A 19,810-nucleotide genomic window follows, 5' to 3' on the forward strand; every position below is an offset into this window, starting at 1 on the left:
AAATTCCATGACAATGCGCAATGTACACATATGTACAGATCGTATCATCAATTATTGTTCATTTCTAGATTGCTTACCTAGAAAGAGAAATAGAAAGATTAAGAAACATTCCACCACGCATAGAATATAGAAGAGAGCAAACTGATATAGAAAAGGTGACGTACTAATGAAACCTGTTTGTATTCCCTGTCGACGGTGTATTTATTTGATGTTATGGGTTAACCGATACATATCAAACTTTCAGATCAGTTTCTTAGAACGTGATATTGAACGCATAAGAAACATTCCACCACGCGTTGAATACAAAACCGAATATGTTGAGAAGCGAATGCAGACCGATATTACCAAGGTACGTGAGAAGATACAATTCTGACCAAGATTGGATTTCAAAATCAATGTTACCTAAATGTTACTTGTTACAGATTAGTGAACTTGAAAGGGAAGTCGAGAGACTGAGAAACACGCCACCCCGAATTGAATACAGAACTGAATATGTCGAAAAGAGAGTGCAAACCGATATTGATAGGGTAAAAACAAATTAGAATCTACTGCCTATATATGATCAAGTAATTCATATGAATCATGAAAATATTTCATTCTATCCAGATTGCTTTCCTTGAAAGAGAAATTGAACGAGTAAGAAACATTCCACCACGTGTTGAATACAAAACTGAATATGTTGAGGTTGAGAAACGCGTGCAAACTGATATTGATAGGGTATGTCGCATAGTTTAAAAACGAAATTGAAGGGCAATTCAGTTCCTTGGACCTACATGAAAACCTACTTATCAACAAAATCAAATCCTTTTTCAGATCAGCCAATTAGAAAGGGAAATTGAAAGAGTAAGAAATATCCCACCACGTGTCGAGTACAAGACTGAATATGTCGAGGTTGAAAAACACATGCAGACTGACATCGACAGGGTATGGCTAACAAATCCCCTCGAAAATCTCTAAAACAGTTTTGACAAAAATACACCCCGGAATATTGAACTCACTTTCAGATTTCTTATTTGGAGAAGGAAATTGAACGTGTAAGGAACATTCCACCCCGTGTTGAGTACAAAACGGAAATTGTTGAAGTTGAGAAACGTCTGCAAACTGATGTTGACAGGGTTAGTTAGTAAGCAATCCATGTATGCTATGAACAGTCAATTTGATAAAGATCTCACTTTTTAATTTCTTCTATCGTTGAACAGATTTCATTCCTCGAACGAGAAATTGAACGTGTCAGGAATATTCCAGCACGAGTTGAGTACAAAACAGAATATGTTGAAAAGCGATCACAGTCGGACATTGAAAAGGTATCTATCATTAGTCTAATTACTTAAGCTGCAATACAAGACATTTACAGTATATTATACGAGTGATTCTTCAATTATTAAGATCGCCTACCTCGAAAACGAAATCCAAAGACGTCATCAGTTGCAACCCGAGGTCGAATATAGGACTGAATACGTAGAGAAGAGATCTCAATCGGATATCGACAGAGTTATTATAAATCCTGAGTTTTACCATAAAACAGAATAGTTTTAGTTATAGTTTTTTCTTGTATATTCACATATTCCTGTTTATTTTCAGATTGCTACTTTGGAAAGAGAAATTTCTATTTTGCAGTCATCTAAGTACGTTCTGTGAACAAAGCATCAATATTCATTAACATCTAGTAGTATAAACAGTATATTTATGTTAGTCTTTTTTCGTTTTAGCAGTAAGACTGTAACCCATGATTATAGGAAAGAATGGCAAGCAGCCTTGGATGAAATAGAATCTCTGAAAAGGCAACTTACCACCCAGGTTAGTGCAGTTTTTGGGATGGTTTAGATTAATGAAGATGACATAAAGAAAACTTCATTTGTATCCCTGTCGATTAATAGGAAACGGTTGTCCAAGAAGTTATAACCGCTGATAATACTGCAGTTGTTGAGTCGGAAGCAGTGCCCCTGCAGACCATGCAAACAATGCAAACTATCCAAGTACCGGTTCAGTACATAATGACTCCAGTTGCTGCCACCGGTCATCCTTATATGTATCATAATGCTGATTATGATGGATACAGCACAGCTTCCACCACTCGTCGGTCGAGGTCCGCCGCTCCACGCTCTATCAGTGCCGGTCGTTCCACCGCACTAGCTACCGGAACCTATGCTTCAAGCCCGAGAGCACGTTCTGTGAGCGTCAATCGTCGTAACAGATCCACCGGAGCCGGAAGCGAAGACGTTATTGAGTCGATCCGATCGACTTTGGTTGAAACACAGCCCCTGAAAAAATCGTATGCTTCGCCATCCTACGCTACCACATCTTCCAGCGTAACGAGATCATCCCAGGCTGCGACTAGCGCCGGCGGTTATGCTTCGACCAGCGCCGGAGGTTACGCTTCAACCATAAGGTCATACACGGCTGGTGGAACAACGTCTTCCGCAACCAAGAAATACAGCACTATTCGTTCATCATAGTACTACTCCTGAAAAATGTAGTTTAGATGTTTCTTTTACTAAATAAACCATTAGTAAAGCGTGAAACTAACACAACGAAACAATTCTTGAAGATTCACAATGTGGCTACGTGTGTGTGCTTTGATCAATAATAAAGTTTAAGAATATTTTGAAATCTCATATTCGTCTCATATCACTTTTATATGAATATCTCTGGGATCGCGCGGATTGGAGTGGTTTGTTTTTATCTTGTAATCCTATGCGTAAGGAAACTGATGCGTATGTTGGATCCCGTCAGATGAAGGACAGTGCTGAAATTGCCCATACAGTCGGAAAAAGATGTTTTATCTCGATTCCATTTACTTTCAATCAGGTCACTTTATTTAAGTTAGATAAGACTAAAAATACGACAAATTCTCGGAAAAATAGTATATTCCGATTAGGCAGTTTTCCAAGGTGTTATCTGGTGAAGACTTTGTCAAAAATGAGTTACGAGCGCGGACAGTAAAATGTATGACTTCAAAGAGGTTCCTTAAAGCATTACTGAATCTGTGCCAAATGCGTATACCGTACACCAAATATAGCCCAGGCAAGTAACCCCAACAATTGTGCGTCCATTGATAAAATTGGTAAAACAATGGATAGAACGTTGCCAATTCGTAAACCATTTTCTAGGTTATTACGTCCCCAATTTTGAATAAGTAGTCGAATACTTTTTAAAGAGACAAGGATTTCCTAAACTTAACTTAAAATTCTCTCATCGATATGTTGACCTTATTTCCCTTCTGGGTTTTTTCGGGGTTATTGTAAGTAGTCTTCCTGTGTTGCATCCCGAACCCATCCTCGATAGATCTACTACATGATGGAAGGAAAGGATTAGAAATCTTATCGATTGAATATTTAATACTCAAATGCCATAAAATATCCAATTTGTTTGTTCGTGTAAGAGCTTAAATGGGAAACCCGTGTAATGAACGACATAACTGACATGAACGTGAACAAATCTGTGTTTGCACCTAAATGATAAATCTCAATTAGAATAAAGAAGTTTCCAGTTTCTAGGCGTCATTTTTTATTTGTGGCGGTCCCTCGAGGTCCCCATTGTTGCGATGATTTGCGCTCATTTTTAAAACATAAGTTTAGATTGAATATCATATAGTTCTGCAGTCCCTAGCTCAACGAAATTAATCTATACACCATTTTAAAGAAATAAAATGCAGATATTTGCTGGCGATTCTTGGAATTTTTGAACGCAACAATTGAGAACAGTGACGATGTGAAATCTCAAACTCAAGCGGGTACAGATCAGTCGTCAGGAAAGATATTCAAAAACTTTAACGCAGGCTTTAACTGCAAATAACCCACTTTAACCTCTGTGAAAATTGGAAATATAGCTTTAAGAGATACTCAAGATATTTTAAAATTAATAAATATTGCGATTTCTTTTACGCGCGGTTAAGATATGCGGTGCTTGGTTTCACATCGTCACTGTTCTCAATTGCTGCCTTCACAAATTCCAAGAATCGCCAGCAAATATCTGCATTTCATTTCCTTTAAAATGGTGAAAGAATTAATTTCGTCGAGCAAGGAACTGCAGAACTATTTGATATTCAATCTAAACTTATGTTTTAAAAATGCGCACAAATTATCGCAACAATGGGGACCTCGAGGGACCGCCACAAAATGACGCATAGAAACTGGAAACTTCTTTATTAGAGATTTCTTTCCCAATGAGCTACGAAGTGAAATTTTCTTAGGTCCTGGATATACAGCAGCGTCAACTCCAATTTATCATGGATTAACGATAAACGACGGCGTTTAACAATATTGGACAGAACAATTATCTCCGAAGTCTCCGATTTCCAGTGGTCGTCTCATTCAGCGATGAAGTACGATATAGCCTAATTGTCCACAGTTTGTAACCGCAAAAAATGGCTGATAAAAACTTCACCCAGTCCTGGCAGTGTGGCTGTCTCCACAGTGTATCTACGTTGCTCTACGATCCTGTGTAACCAGTGGTAATCTGTGGTACATCAGACACTAAGGTTCTTGGTGAAATAAAACCTTGGTGTTATGTCACCGACACTTTTTTGTAAACTGTCTATTTCTGTTGCAATGCCAATGTTTCTGCATCCTTGGAGTTCGGCCTGATTACCCAAAGCTGCATCTAAGCATGATATAAGGTCAGCGTATATTAGCTATTGTATCAACGCAGTTTTCCTTAGCACTGACTCTTAATCGTTAATGTTCCTTCGTGAATGATTTTCCAGCTCTCCAAATCTCTACGCATTTGAAACGAGATACGTATAGATGATATTCCAGACTAACTATTAAATAGCAATTTCCGTCTAAGGAAATGAGAGTGAACTATCTAGGTTTGCCGACATAACAGAGCTTAGAGTCTGATCAAATATGCAGCACGTGCTGGCTAAGATACAGGAACAAAGGAATATTTGTTAAACTACCATTTTCAAACTAGTTGTCTTGGTGGCAAAGGTTAATAGAGTTAATTTCTTACACTTATTTACTTAACAAATAGTAGGTGGGAATGTCTTCATTGGGGCTACGTAAGGAGAAATGTGTTTGTTAAGCGGCCGCTTTCGTTGCTCTCGTTAAAAATTGGGCTATTTTACTTTGTAAACAGATTAACTGGAAACCTTCAGAAAATATTCGGTGTTAATCTTCATGTCATTCTGATGATTAACCACTGCAACATTCGTAAAATGTATGTTATGCACCTGGTATATTACTCCATTCCCACCTGTTCGTCTGTAAGCTGCCTAACACCTGAGATCTCAAGTCAGATTCAGTTGGCCGTAACATTCACGGCCCCTCAGTATTGGAATTCCGTCCGTCTGTGAAAACTCGAAAACAATTTACGAATGGGACGAAAAGTATGATTGATTGCAGGGAAATTCTCGAAAATAAGACATTATGCACCTGTTGATGTTTTTAATAAACTGTTGTCGAAAAAGATCATACACTAATCCAAATTTGGTAAATTGAAATTCGTATAGGCTATTCTATCTTTATCAATTCTTTCATGTATAGACATGCTTTTAATAGTTTAAGAAGTGTGCGAGCAATTTGACACCTTGATAAGTAGTGAACCTGCGTCGATGAATGAATGACTAAGTTGATACCCGTTGGACTTTGACTCTCAAAAGATCGAATGTGTTTGACTTGAATTGTGGATAATGAATGAATCAATGAATGAATACGTGATTGAGCGTGATTAATGAATGAAATTTAATGAATGAGAGTACACATGCTTTTGAACGTTGGTCGAGCTAAATATCATATTTCATGTTGCCCACTTGGTATCTTGAAAACAACTTTTAAAAAGGCGTTTATATTTGAAGAAACCAAACTGTAAATGAAACCAAAATGATGTAAAAATCATATCAGCCTCTGTCTAATATAGGGATATCACTTAACTGAAATAAACTTCAGGTAAATCACGTATAGATTTATCGCGTTTCATATATAAGTAGTTATCTTTCCGTAAGTAGTTGAAGTGTATTGACTGATTGTTCACCTTGAGTAAAAGTGCATCGGGCACCGACTCTTCGGCCAAATTGAGATGCACTTTGGTGGTAGAAATCAAACTTAACCACACATATCATTCCCCAAGTTCAATCAGCAGTAATTTCATTATTTATGTCGTGGCTGAACTCTAGATTTTAAACTGAAGTAAAATGAAATAAAAATGGCAAGAAATGTTTACGATCATCGTTGTCATATTGTGTTTGTCCATATTTTCGTATATTAACATGCATCAACTTTTTTCGTCGTTTGACTAATATCGAATCTAAAAAATCAACAAAAACAAAGTAAGAAAACATAGACTTTTGTTGAAGGATAATACTGATATAGTCATTGATGTAAGCACAAGTGCAGGTGAATATAACGTCTTATGGTATGTTTAACTAACATGTTATTGAACACGATTTCATGTGTTAAATTCACATACTTTACAACCGCAACAACCACAAATATGTTCAGGTGAAAAGCAGGCTTACCCTCGGAATTCGTGTTTGATTGACACGTTTTACCAGGTGCCGTAACCTGGCATTATTTGATGGACAGGTAATCAATTCGTCGGTCAATCAATACACTGATTTCGTTATCAATCAAATATGTCCGACTTTATAGCGATGAGGTTTATAGGTCTGAAATGATACACATATAGGCCTACTGCACGTTCGTAGTGACGGTGACAATTGTTTTCTGTAGTCTGTAAATTTAGAAGCAAACTAGTTCTTTTATTCACAGTTCTGCAACGTGGTCTGCTGCACGTACATTTGATTCATGTTGTCTTCATTACATTTTTTGAAGTCATGTTTCTACAGGTAGAGAGAAGCATGTTCTCGACATTGATATTTTCAGGGCCATCGACCGGGCGTTTTGTTTATGAACATTTTGTACATTCAAGGTCATATGCCGTTGATTTGGCTGCAAGACTTTATTTGACCCTGAAGCGGACGTTCCCTTAATTACGTGTGTAATCAAGCATTTACATCAGCGCTGTCAAATATTCGAGAGATGTTTAAACAAATCTAATGACGTTGAACATTCCATTTTGATCCAGCCAGCCAACGATATTTCAAAAATTGATGAAATGTAAATGTTAGCAGAGATATCATTGATCTGAAAGCTTCAGATCGTCTGTGACCTTAACGATATAGCCGATGTTTACTTTTGTCTGAAAAGGTTGAAATAACTTTTTTCTTTGAGTCTGGCAAATTCAATATTTTTCCAAACAAGAAATGACCGATCACTAGGAAAATTATACGTGTGCTAGATATGATTTCGAATACATATTTCGTTATCTTTGATGGAATAGTCAGAACCATAGTCAACCGAAATGATTGGTGATGTAATTTCCAAAATATGGCAAAATTCTGTTTAAATTTATTCATTTTTATGTTATATATGTGATTTGTCCAGTAATTGTTTATATTACATACTTCAACCAATATCGATAGAATATCAGCTAGACAGATAAAATTTCATCATTTGTACGTCATAGATCAAACATTTTATTCATTTTCTTATGTTTTCACATTTCAAATGATAGTCCTTTATGCATGATAACTGTTTGAAAATGCATTGAAATTCGTGACAATACGTGATTCGACAGTTTTAAGATAACTCATCGGGTCGAGTGACGCGTGACCCAACTTTCCTATCTGATATGACAGAATGACCGTTGTGATAGATCCGTCATCAGTACTGATTAAATTCGTACTCATTATTGTCTTGCAGTTCTTCGCGAGATGAGAACAATCCTGTTTAAAGGTCACCAGTCAGTCAGTGGTTAAAGAGGTTCATTGTCATTGCATAAAACCTTAGATGATGAATTCGACGACTGACGTGTCCTGGGATTAATATACTGAGTAATAACGAGTTTTAAGATTAATGCGATGATAACAATATTGAAGATCATTGGATCAATGAAATATAGCGATTGTTAATGTTTAAGTATGCGTTTACCATAACATTACGCGCATTATGAGGTGATGGTGCATTGTACCACAGAAAAGGAACCACCGAAAAAATAACGGCCGGTTCGTCGCAAAATATTCGTTATTTCCCGATCTACCGATGTGTGTTCGTAATACACCTGTAAAACTAAACATTTATACAACTGTTGAAAAATTTTGGAAAATCTGCATCCTCAAAAGTCCCTAAGAGGACTCTGCAGGAACTTCAGCCATTCGTGCAATACGTTTCGCTGAGTAAGTCTAACATGAGAAATTCAAAACGCGTCACTACTGAATACCAGAAGCACGATCAGTGATTGGTAAGTAAATCGGAACGCCTTCTCAGCTGATAAGCCGGTTAGCCACGTGTTTTACTTATAAGTTAAATTGAGTTCGAATCACTGTCCTTCTCTTATAGACGAGCACAAACGCGGTATCAGCAGACCCTGCTGCAGTACCTATTCCATTAGCTGGACCAAGCACAATCTGAACGAAATGGATAACTTATATCGTCATATTATTCAGGCTTTAGTTTTATATCTGATGTGTACGTTTGGACTTCTACATGCGGCAACGATCAACTCTCGAAGAAACAGTCGTAGTACTGGTAATTATCCTTCGTGGTTAAACGTTGTCGAATCAGACACTGATTATGTCAATGATGCCGAGGACACTGAAGACAGTCCACCACCAACCGTCGATTACAATTATAACAAGGATTGTCCAGACTGTGAAATGCGTCGCCTTCAGATTGAAAAAGCGCTGAGCGAAAAAGAATTACGACAAATAAGAATTGAGATGATTAAGAAACAGATTTTACAAAAGTTACGTTTAACTGAAAGACCAAACATAACTCGGCCAGTTGAACTTCCGGCACCGATACTCGATAGCGATTACGATGCAGATTACCAAGCTACAAGTGCTGTCAGCAACAAGGATACAGAGGATTTCTACGGACAAACGACTCAGGCGATTGTATTTGGTAACCAAGGTATGTTCGAATTCGAAACAATCATTTCATTTTCTAATTAAGAGGCTTTAAAACGAGGTTCTATCGTAGAAGCTCGTTCTGAAACTAGGCGATTTTCTCTCGGTCTCCTTGAAATCGCATACTGACTATAAATATACTCTGAGAAATAGAACAATTTTTCCAGCTCTGTGTTTCTCGAGAAGAGGTATTCTTGTTTTCCAGCTCTTGAATTAAATAGCTATAATTTTCCATAGCACAACGTGTACACGTGCTCGAAGAAGACCTTTGAAGAGATGCCCGGATGCGTATTTTCCACGTTTTCCAGGGGCCTGTATTTGAGTAAATTGTCTAAGAAAAAATTCGAAACGTAAAACAACTCGATTCATTATGTGAATTATGGCTCCAAGAGCAAAAGTTCGCGTTGCCTCGGAAATTCCTGAAAGCTGTATTACATTCAGAAACGAGCATATATATCGATGGCCGTTCGTCACTTATTTGTGCGCAAATATCTTTATCCTTCAACCTGCTCGCAAAATTCCCCAGGATCGATACGATATACTGATTGTGGTATGCTTCAAACAGGTGTTTATTGCATTGTAGGATAGCCGTCAGGAATTTTTAACATTGCTCAATTACCACATAAACATTTATTCAGATTCTTGTGAATAATGCAGCGACTAATAGTGCAAACGTATCATAACTCAGTTAGTTTAATTACTGCTTCCCCGAAATTTTTATGTAATTCATCGGAATCATAACGATTTCCGGATGAATAAAGGTTAGATAGTCAACAGATAGGCTATCATAAATATTCTATTTCATTATCATATCGCCTGTTTATAAATGCGTTTTATATATTCTACATATAAGATAAAATGACAATACTTCCCGGTCCCAGAAAATGTTCCACTCGAATTCATTTCTAATACAGTAAATACAATGATACAAAATGAATAATATTCATTAATTGTATATCCAAATCTGAACTTTAAAGTAAACCCATACCTCGGCATTTTCGATGACGATTAATCGCCAAACAATACGCCAGTAAAGTAAAATAATGTATATGCTCAATTTTTTATTCTAAATCTTTTTATCTTCTAGTTTCAACGAACTGCTACAGTTGGCTGAACAAACCAACCGGTTGTTTTCGATTCAATCTTAACGATGAGGTGAAAGGACGAGACATCGTATCAGCCGAATTATGGGCGTTCAAAAGATCTGACCCAGATGACAACCGCAACCAGACGTTACTGGTTACTGACTACCAGACGAGAAGAAATCAACGCAAACACTTGCTCGACGATGCCAGAACGACGAGGAGCGCACAGTGGGTACGGTTTGATGTGACCAAAACGGTGAGCAAAGGGATACAAGACTCAGCGCGTCGGATAGGATTTCAAATCACGTGTAAAACGTGTCGAAGCAGCCCCAGAAAAATTCCAGTCTCGAAAACAGCCAGAAACAAACCGTTCTTAGTTATCAACTTAGAAAAGTCCGAAAAACGTCGAACGCGACGAAGTGAAAACTGCAACGCCGAGAGCACTGGCTGTTGTCTTGAACAATGGTACGTAAGCTTTGAAGAAATTGGATGGAGTGACTGGATCTTAAAACCGGCTGGTTATAGTGCTAACAACTGTAGAGGTTCCTGTCATATACCGAGTAAGTTTAACTTGATGAATCGTAACCACATCAACCATATGTGTTATGAACGCTAATACTAGTTAATATCCCGTCGATATCTAATTCATTGTTTTCTCGTTACATTCTCTAGGTAATCGCATCAATAGACTTGGGCAAATAGTGCACTCAAGGGCGAGACAGAGCATGGCAATGAATGAATCAAATCCAGTTCGTAGAGCAGCCATCCTTCCATGTTGTACACCTTCCAAGATGAGATCAATGGCCGCTATTACTACCAACTACGACGGATCTATCAGAAAGACGATATTACCAAATATGATTGCTGAATCGTGCAGATGTTCGTGAGAACACCGATGAAGTTGCCGAGGTTCGAATCTCTTTTCACGTGTGTTCTCACTGTACGAGTCTATACATGCCGTTATGTTTAGTCCTTTCAAAACTGACATTTAAGTATAGACTACCTTGTTGTGTATTCCACGAACTTCTTCAAAGTAGCTGTGATTTTTTGTTTACGTCAATGACGACGCGCCGTCACAAGAGATGGGTGTGAAATATTAGCTTTTATATCTCTGTCGGCAGTTTTCATCTTATTATTGTAAACCCAATATATACTACTATATCGTATAAGTCGTGCGTTAACCCTTTATCTATTCGTAAATCAATATCAATTTCACGACTATTTTGGTTTTTCACATTTGGACCATTGTTTTTTTTCATTTTGAGTAACAACTTTTTTCGATTAGATCCATTGCGAAGTATATACTAAATTTCTAAATCTCCGTAGAAAGTAGTTCTTTTGGGTGACTTAAACGCACAATGAATTAGTGTATAATTCGACCAAGGTGTACCTAGTTCTGCCGCAAGAAATTCATCATAATGCACTGAGAAAGTGGGATATATCATTTGAGAAAATGTATTGAAAGTTTTATGACTGTAAGGATGCATGTGATGCTTGTATTTAATGTTTATTATTCTGAACACTGCCATTATCATTAGAATATGTGTCATGTTGTGTGAGTTTTGTTTTTCTCGAAGACTCTCAAATCCCTTGGTTACTTCACTGGCTCCTGTGTCATACATTTTATTTAACTTTTCTACGAGCCTTATTTATTGTTTAACTGGGTCCATATTGTGTACGTAGCGATGTTGTATTGATGCCATTCCTTTGCTTTAGAGAATATTGTGATAAACGATTACTGTTTGTACCGATGGCATTGATGTTAAACTGCAATTTAGAATATCATTCAATGGGCGTTTTAGTTAATTCCAGAGAAGTCCCTAGGACTTTTAATTATGTAGCTATTATTGGTATTTGAAGCTAATAAAATCTGTCTGTGGACAAACCAAAATGTATAAATTACAATTCGTCCAAATTGTATCAAATAATCATAAACCGATATAGTTGAATTTCTAGAAAAATCCATGACACCGTCATTAATTTCATTCGTTGTACGAGACTCGATACATAATAGACGTGTGGCGTAATATTATTCGATTAAACGCTGTTAAGTGATTTACGGTTTCTTTATCTTAAACACATTTCTGAGAATCACTGATCAAAAGTTGAATGGCAGCGATATGAAGGTCCAAAGATTTTAGTTGTTGTCCAGGTCTGTTTAACTTCCACGCGTTCAACCATTCAAATTCGAAAGTACGGTAGTCCACGAAAAGCTGCTCCTTGCGGATAGATCGCAGTATCCGCATTTGTATAGACAAATTGTTAAAGAGAGACAATTAAGAGCATGCATAAACACTTAAGCAGAATTGACAAAAATTGAAAAGATAAGAAAAAGGCAAAATGATTAATAAATCACGAATGAATATGATAGATTAGCAAAATAATTAATCATGTAAGCCCTTATATCCTTACTAATATTGACGCTTTTTCACCTCCTACATAATTCTTATATGACTAGTTTAACCTCTTTTGTATTCAATCTATTTTTTTCTTAATATCTATATATTTGATCTGGGGAAAATAGGAGGACGAACGACAGTAAAGGTTTGCTTTCTTAAAATCTGTGATGATGTATACGTAATGTATTTCTATTTATATGTGTTATTACAAGATATTTATTGTTAGCATTTTCATTTAACTAGTTTAAAGTGGCTATAAGATAGCCCTGAATATGTATGATGGAAGCTTATATGATAATATGCAACGTGCGTAAGAACCGTCAGATTTAACTGTAAAATTTCAGTTATTACTGAGTGAAATGCTACTATGATGTAAGTGCAGAGAATGATGGAGTATATATGTGTATCCTAATAGATGTATACATAATGTTGAATTATTTGGCTACTTATGTGAGGATCGGAATAAATTATTTTGTGTTTACGTCATGTCTTTATTTTCATATGATCTCTAGCATTCAAGGGAAATAACTAGTCAACGAGTAGTCAATGTCCAGGATTCAGCGTTCTGAAATGGAAATGGCATTGGAAACGGATTTATTGGAAATATTGATTGGCCAGATTAGGATTATTAGCAAATCATTTGGCCCGATTTTCGAGAATATGGTGCGATCAGCATACTATTACATTCTTTTTCTTCTGAACCCTAAGAAGTCGGCGATGCATGAATATTTCTTGAGATTTCTTGAACTTAACAATAACTCGAGATATGAATCCAGGGTGATAATGTAGGCCTAGGCCATTTTCAATCTTCAAAAACTGACAAGCAACACTTGACACGTAGGTAAGCATATGAATGTTTCCTTACTTCCGTAATTTTCGCACACGTCAGCGTTGTTTTCGCGATAACCAATTCTCAACGAAGATTTCGGATTTTACCCTTTACCTTGATTCACCTGAAGTGATACTTAACCCTGGTCAAAGGTGTGAAATTAGTCACCCTGGCGTGAATGTGTTTTATGTGTTTTAAATACGCATGCACTGATTGTAAGATCTACCTGACACATCATCGACTAAATCATCATTATCTGTTGTTGAAGAAATTTTCTTTGGAGCTTAGTAATACAGTGCATACCCTTGCTACAAGGGTATTAGAATAAAAATAAGTAACCTCGATATTTTTTTCTTGTTCGATTTCATTTCATACGATGTATCATGCGTTCGCATCTAGGGTAGTATGTATTGTAGATAGTCAGTTTACCTGGTTGAGTTTGATTCGTTTTAAGACGGAAAAATTCATCTCCGCTTACGATATTAATCAAGTTTGTGGCCACTTGAATCAAAGGGATCTTCCTAAAATATGATCTATTCTCGAGGATAGATAACAGAATAATTAGTAGTGGGAAAACACTCGACACAATATATGAATTCAGCAAAATTATTTAGCAATTCGTGAATATTCTTTATTCAATCGAATTAATACAAAGTTTGAATTTTCATCTACATTCGTAAAGCCTGCGAATCTTTTCAACATCGAGCGGGCTGATCTCAAAAGCCCCAGTCCACTTGACGCTACTATCTTTCGGGGTAATTGTGGGCTTGTCATTTTTGCTCCAGGTGTACATGTCATAATGCATCAAACTGTAATAATCGTACTTTACACCCAACATGTCCGTATTTTGTTGTACATCGAAATTGTGTTCATGACCTTGAAATGAAATACATAAACTTAAATAACAAATATATTATGAGGAAATGGGAGCATTTTAAGTTTATATCTACATTTGTTTATTATAGTTATATATTACCTGTTTGTATATTGTCCCAATTAATAGTTATATATCTATCTCTATCGGGCCTCGACTGCTCGTGCCAGAAACCTTGAGGAAAACCAAAATCACACTTTTTACTGGTTTTTAATGGATGAAAATTGGCAGAGAATCGATACGAGATCGCGATGGGATTCATGGGAAACTACCTAGTGCGTGAAGTATTTCATGTTGAATCTTATCTTCAAGAATACAAGTCGGGTGTAAGGACACAAATTCAGCTCCTCCTGTCATACCAACCGGTGCCGAACATCTAAAACATGAATACTTTTTATAAACTTATATCATTATTCAAGCAATGTTGTGTTCTGTAAACCCATTCTCGTACCCATTTCCAGGAAAAATAACTAGAAAGTTTTTTTCACTACTCCACGACTTGAATTTGATACAATGACCATTTTTGTTTACCAATTTCTCCAAATTCCGTAGAGCACTTTCGATATCCTTCATGTCAGCAGAATCTGAAAGACCAAATTGATTACCTTAGATTCGTTCCAATGAGAAGACACCGATTTGACCAATAATTCTGTTCATACCCATCATTTCGTATTTGTATGGAACAGTACCACCTGGCCAAATCATCTGTATATCACCAATACCGTTCCTGAACTGATAGAAAAAAAAATACGTTATATATCTAATTTTCCATTTATTTTGTCCGATGTAACATCTTCAAACAATAAACAAACCAAACAATCATGCTTACAGGTGACATTTGAGAAAGGTCGATATCTCCCTGATACAAGTCTGAAATAGAACGCTAAACTATCGCAGCCTATTGAAAAATGTTTAACGCTTGCATTTAAAATTGTTAACTCTAATTGAAACGACAAATTAAATCGAATTTTCGGAAGAAACGCCTGGTATGGTGATCAACTTACTTGTAGAAGCATGTTTCTGCTTGACATCAAGAACACTGTATGCCTTCAAACGGATAAACACAAATACACAATTAACCGCAACATTCTTTTTTTTCATTCAAAATTCCGCTATTTGCAAAATTGACTCGAGAGCATTTTTGGAGTCAATGATCACCACTTCATCAATGTGGACCTATATTCGGTGTATTTACCTGAACAGTTTGGAATAAAAGAAGCCCGAAAACAAAATCAACCCTCATTCTCATATCTGCGACAATCCCACTCTCAGGGCAATGAGATGTGAAACCATCGATATCGAAATATGAAGCGGATATTTGCTTTTTTATACATGTATGTACTAGATAAGCACGTATGAATTCAATCCAATTCAATTCGATATTTGAAAAAATGACGAATAAACAACACCTGCTTATCACCACTTCTAAAGAAACCTGAGTTCAGCTTCAGATTTGTTTTGTTTTCTACACAATAATCTTTACCAGTGTTCAAACAGTAATGGAAATGGAAAATTAAGTCTATTTTGTGCATTCATCACACAGTCGTCTCAATACCTGAATAGTCGGTGTAAGCAACGAAATGTGTCCATTGAAAAAGCAAAGACTTACGGATTCAGTATTTTAAGTCATTTTATTGTATTTAGGTATATACTGATCACATCTATAATCGTAATGATCGTCAGTGTTTTGACACCAGTATTTGCATTTTTCAACGTCAAAGCCTTCGAAATCTTTACAGCGATCGCAGCCCCATTTTTCACACTTCGCTATGTACTCCGGTGTCCCTCTTCTCGCCAAGGCAACGCCGGCCATCATCATGCACAAGAGAAGTAATACAAGTTTCATGTTCGTAAATAACGTCTGAAAATAACGCATACAATAAACAACATAATATATTTCAAAGGCTCACAACGGCTATAGTGAAATACGAACAGTTACTGTAAACTTGCTTTCTTCACCACGAGATTGCTTTTGACAAAGTGTCAATACTCTTTGATTTATATACTCTTCCCTTGAATTTTATCTGACATAAACATGATATGAAGTGACATTCATTACACAATTATTTTCTATTTGCCACCTGCCCATATCTCCCGACATATTTTCATTTCGAAAATTTACAGCAACAATCCAAGCGTTTTAGTTTCATTATTCCGGTATCTATTGTGATTTTTTTTATTTGTCATTACGTTAAACAATAATTGTTAGCTTAGCTTAATTCAATCGTTCTTAAAAGGAGACTGGAAAATGAACATATGGCACATTTGAATAATTTGCTATCTATAATTTTTCAACATCAAAAATACAGACATATTCTTTTAACTGATATCAATACATGTGGTATTTTCACAATTACTTTCCACGTGTATGCCCCAACAATTTTAACTTCCAGTTTTTTTACCCATTTTGAAGAGATTGATTTATACCTTGAATCTAGAATTGGTAAATGTACCGACGAATGGACCATATTGTAATCAAAGATATTTTCAGCAAGCAAATGTTGATTGTTTTATGCCAATGTGCCTAGCCCTCCAAGTTAAGTAAAATTATGTAGTTTCGTTTACTATATAGATTCGAGCATAACTTACCATGAGCTGGTTAATACTTTTCCGAATAATACCTTAAAACATCTGTGAAAGCAGGGGGTCTCCCCGGTGAAAGGAATGTTTGAAATGATATAGCTTGGTGTAAGATGTTATTTTATACTGTTATAGGAAAAACAAGTCGTTTAACGAATTTTTTCTCGCAGAACTTTTTGCGGTGAAGTGTGCCATGTGAAATAATTCAGAAAGTAGTTTATACAATCTCTGTTTAAATAAACGCTGATTTCAGTCAGAAATCGGCATATGGATTTTTTGTTCTTGTTCACATCGTATTATTTCTAATAACATCCTATGTTTTCTGTCCAGATTTGAATATTCATGGCTAAGATATAATGCGCATAAATGAAAATTCTAACATGGTTTATAGATATGGTGTGTTCCGTTACTTAAGATATATTTGAGTTGTTAGATTTCAAATCATTAAACGTTGTATAAGAGATAAGATATGAGAGGGATTAAAAAAGAACCATTAAGTTAATGGATCTTATTATATAAATACGATATTCACCGTTAAATGAAGTTAACATTGACGATTATTTTGGTAAGCACAAAACTATTACATCTCGGAGGTAAGTATTGTATACCCCTATCCTATGGTTCAGTTTGTTTTTCAATTGTTTACCTTCAAATTCGATAAATACTGCGGCATTACTGAATATTCGCTTAATCGTATAATAGTTGTTTTACATAATTGTTTTCAGATGAAACTGCTCGTTCTTGTAATTCTTGTTGTTGGTCTGGCACAAGTGTCAGCTTACGTCGTTTCGTCGAAGTATATAATCCAATACGTATCAGATTGCGTAAACAAATTCGGATCGACGACATACAAAACCTCAGTTTATACCGCGTGCATGAATGCCGCCATCAAAAAATATCCAGGGACATTTGGACATCACTCATATTAGAACTGAATATAAATAGACACATGAATTGGATTCACTTACTGTGTTTGTATGATTCTATCCGATGAGTTTGGGTGTAAGTGTTGATATAACATATATAAGCTAAAAATGCTGTACCATTACAGTAAGGTATTTTATTTGTCGGTTTTGAATTTCATGGGTAAGATGAATAATATGATGTATATATACTGGGGCTATGGACTCGTACGGACTCTCTCATCGATTCTTCGTCGGCGGTCAACAATCCGTACTTTTAAAGACATCCAAAAGAAATTCGCAACATCACCGTCAAAATACCACGTTCGTGAATTACACAGCCATTATTTTTCAAAAATAAGTGGTATAACGAACACATTTTTTCAGTATTGAAGTGAGCCACGGGATAATTCCGAAACTAGTTTAAACAGCTTCACTGATTAGATATACTTACTGATCCTGACTGGAATCAGTGACTGTATTAGACCTAGAATTACCTAATCAATTTCACAGTGGCTCCACTTATGGGCTTATCTTTTAATCAGTATCTCCATGGTCACTTTTTTAAAAATCGTGAATTTTACCCTGAACAAAAACTAGACACAATAAAACCATTAGAAACATTTGAAGAACCATTGTATACAGTAATGCAAAAGTACAATTAATGCCAAAGAGATTTACGTAGGTAATTTATTTTTACCCAAGATTTATATTGCGAAGTCAGTTGGCCGTGATCTCGAAATAGAATGAGAATCAAACGGAATTAAGTCAATTATTCCACGAAATGATGATAAATCGCTAATAAGTCACTGTTCAATATTTGGCGCATCTTCATCAAATGTAACTCGTATCATAGTCGGTTTATTTTCGATTGTGTTTCGAGTATCGAAAAAACTCGGCGTGTCTTTTGGAATAAGTTTCGGAGTGCTCGGCCTTCGCGACAACAATTTTGTAGTGTTCATCGTAGATCCGATCGACGATTCGAATTTTATCCTTTCCTGTAACCAAGAGATAACTCTCATTTTTCGTTCTCTGCGCTCAGCGCTGTGAGACTGTACATTATATTCATTATCAATACCAGAAGGAAGTTGATCCGTACTAAAGCCAATGACTCGAGGTGATAATAACGACGTATGCGTTTCTAAGTTTTGAATAGTTAATGGTGCTGGTTCTTCGTCTTTGAACAGCGGTATTTTTACCTCCATTTCATCTTTAAAGACACTATCGCGGTAATCGATGTCTTTGAATTTTACTTTCTTCTGTAATTCGGGCGCTGATGGGAGCTGAAAACGATTGTGTCGTTTGGTAATGTTCAAGACTTCCGGTGAAGCGCTAGTTTGTCGTGATGTTAATATTGAGACTTTATTTGTCTTTTTAATGTTACACGTGTTTGAGTCCACCTCACGAAGCAAACTGATCCTTTTTTGCGATCCGTCAGAATGTCTGGTTTTAAGATTGATAGATTTTGTGGGAGTCGGTGACTCGAAAGCTCTTTGTTGGCGCACATGGGCACTTATACATCTATAAAGTGTCTCAATGTTATCCTTTTTCTGTTCTTCGCTTTCCTCTTGTTCCGTAACGTTATCCAGCTCAGTAGATGGTTGATAAAGTCGCGTTACACCAGGCGACGAGGTTCGCGGCCGATCCAATGAATTTACACGTGATACGAATGAAGCACTTGTCATCGGCCGGCGAATGTTATTGCCGCTATTGACGCTCGGTAATGCGGGGCCTTTGCGAGTAAGACTTGAGCCCGTACGCAATAAGCTGTTATTCCTCATCGAATTAAACTGAGCGACGGATGTTGAGGTAGGCAGTCGACGATGTAACTCCAACCCTGATCCTTCTTTAATTTGCACGATAGTTACCATATTTTCCCGCGGTTTAGTGGTCATTAAGCCAAACAACGCTGGAGCCACCTTTTCGTGGTGCTCGTCTCGGTTCGCCACGACGTTGCATGTGTAATACCTGTTCTACTGACACCGATGTTGTTTTTTAAACGTCGCCTAAGTGAAAAGCCTGAAAGGAACAAGATCGTTCATTATTCATATACCAATAAGAGTCGTTTCAGCTATCTACAATGTCGTCGTGTGCGTACCTACTATTATAATAAACAATTCGATTTAACTTTCCAATCGAATTTCTGAAGCCCCAATTCCCTATTGACGGGTTTTTCTTCTACATATTCCTAATATCCAATAGATTTGTATGCGTGAAGCTTGAAAAATAGGTC

At 36.5% G+C, this 19,810-nt stretch overlaps 2 protein-coding genes and 3 long non-coding RNA genes across 5 annotated transcripts; 3 read left to right on the top strand and 2 right to left on the bottom strand.

The window, feature by feature from the left end:
• The first annotated feature begins 678 nt into the window (after nucleotides 1–678).
• LOC141898363 (uncharacterized) lies at nucleotides 679–1,050 on the top strand. The gene is made up of 3 exons (XR_012618548.1): nucleotides 679–717; nucleotides 814–924; nucleotides 1,005–1,050. It is a non-coding gene; the product is annotated as an uncharacterized LOC141898363 (long non-coding RNA).
• Nucleotides 1,051–8,338: 7,288 nt separating this feature from the next.
• On the top strand, nucleotides 8,339–12,851 carry LOC141900229 (inhibin beta A chain-like). Its single transcript, XM_074787023.1, has 3 exons — nucleotides 8,339–8,912; nucleotides 9,996–10,553; nucleotides 10,666–12,851. Exons 1-3 carry the CDS (start codon nucleotides 8,417–8,419, stop codon nucleotides 10,878–10,880), a joined length of 1,269 nt encoding a protein of 422 aa, XP_074643124.1. The 5' UTR covers nucleotides 8,339–8,416; the 3' UTR covers nucleotides 10,881–12,851.
• Nucleotides 12,852–13,885: 1,034 nt separating this feature from the next.
• Nucleotides 13,886–15,407, bottom strand: LOC141899100 (zinc metalloproteinase nas-6-like). The gene is made up of 8 exons (XM_074785252.1): nucleotides 15,291–15,407; nucleotides 15,100–15,142; nucleotides 14,925–14,965; nucleotides 14,755–14,827; nucleotides 14,547–14,679; nucleotides 14,368–14,471; nucleotides 14,198–14,269; nucleotides 13,886–14,097 (listed from the first exon to the last, which is right to left on the bottom strand). Exons 1-8 carry the CDS (start codon nucleotides 15,342–15,344, stop codon nucleotides 13,886–13,888), a joined length of 732 nt encoding a protein of 243 aa, XP_074641353.1. The 5' UTR covers nucleotides 15,345–15,407.
• A 300-nt stretch (nucleotides 15,408–15,707) lies between these two features.
• LOC141900476 (uncharacterized) lies at nucleotides 15,708–16,174 on the bottom strand. The gene is made up of 2 exons (XR_012618703.1): nucleotides 16,029–16,174; nucleotides 15,708–15,956 (listed from the first exon to the last, which is right to left on the bottom strand). It is a non-coding gene; the product is annotated as an uncharacterized LOC141900476 (long non-coding RNA).
• A 979-nt stretch (nucleotides 16,175–17,153) lies between these two features.
• LOC141900521 (uncharacterized) lies at nucleotides 17,154–17,638 on the top strand. The gene is made up of 2 exons (XR_012618711.1): nucleotides 17,154–17,268; nucleotides 17,401–17,638. It is a non-coding gene; the product is annotated as an uncharacterized LOC141900521 (long non-coding RNA).
• The last annotated feature ends 2,172 nt before the right edge of the window (nucleotides 17,639–19,810 follow it).

The sequence above is a fragment of the Tubulanus polymorphus genome, chromosome 2, assembly GCF_964204645.1.
Source record: "Tubulanus polymorphus chromosome 2, tnTubPoly1.2, whole genome shotgun sequence".
NCBI classification, from domain to species: Eukaryota; Metazoa; Nemertea; class Palaeonemertea; order Tubulaniformes; family Tubulanidae; genus Tubulanus; species Tubulanus polymorphus.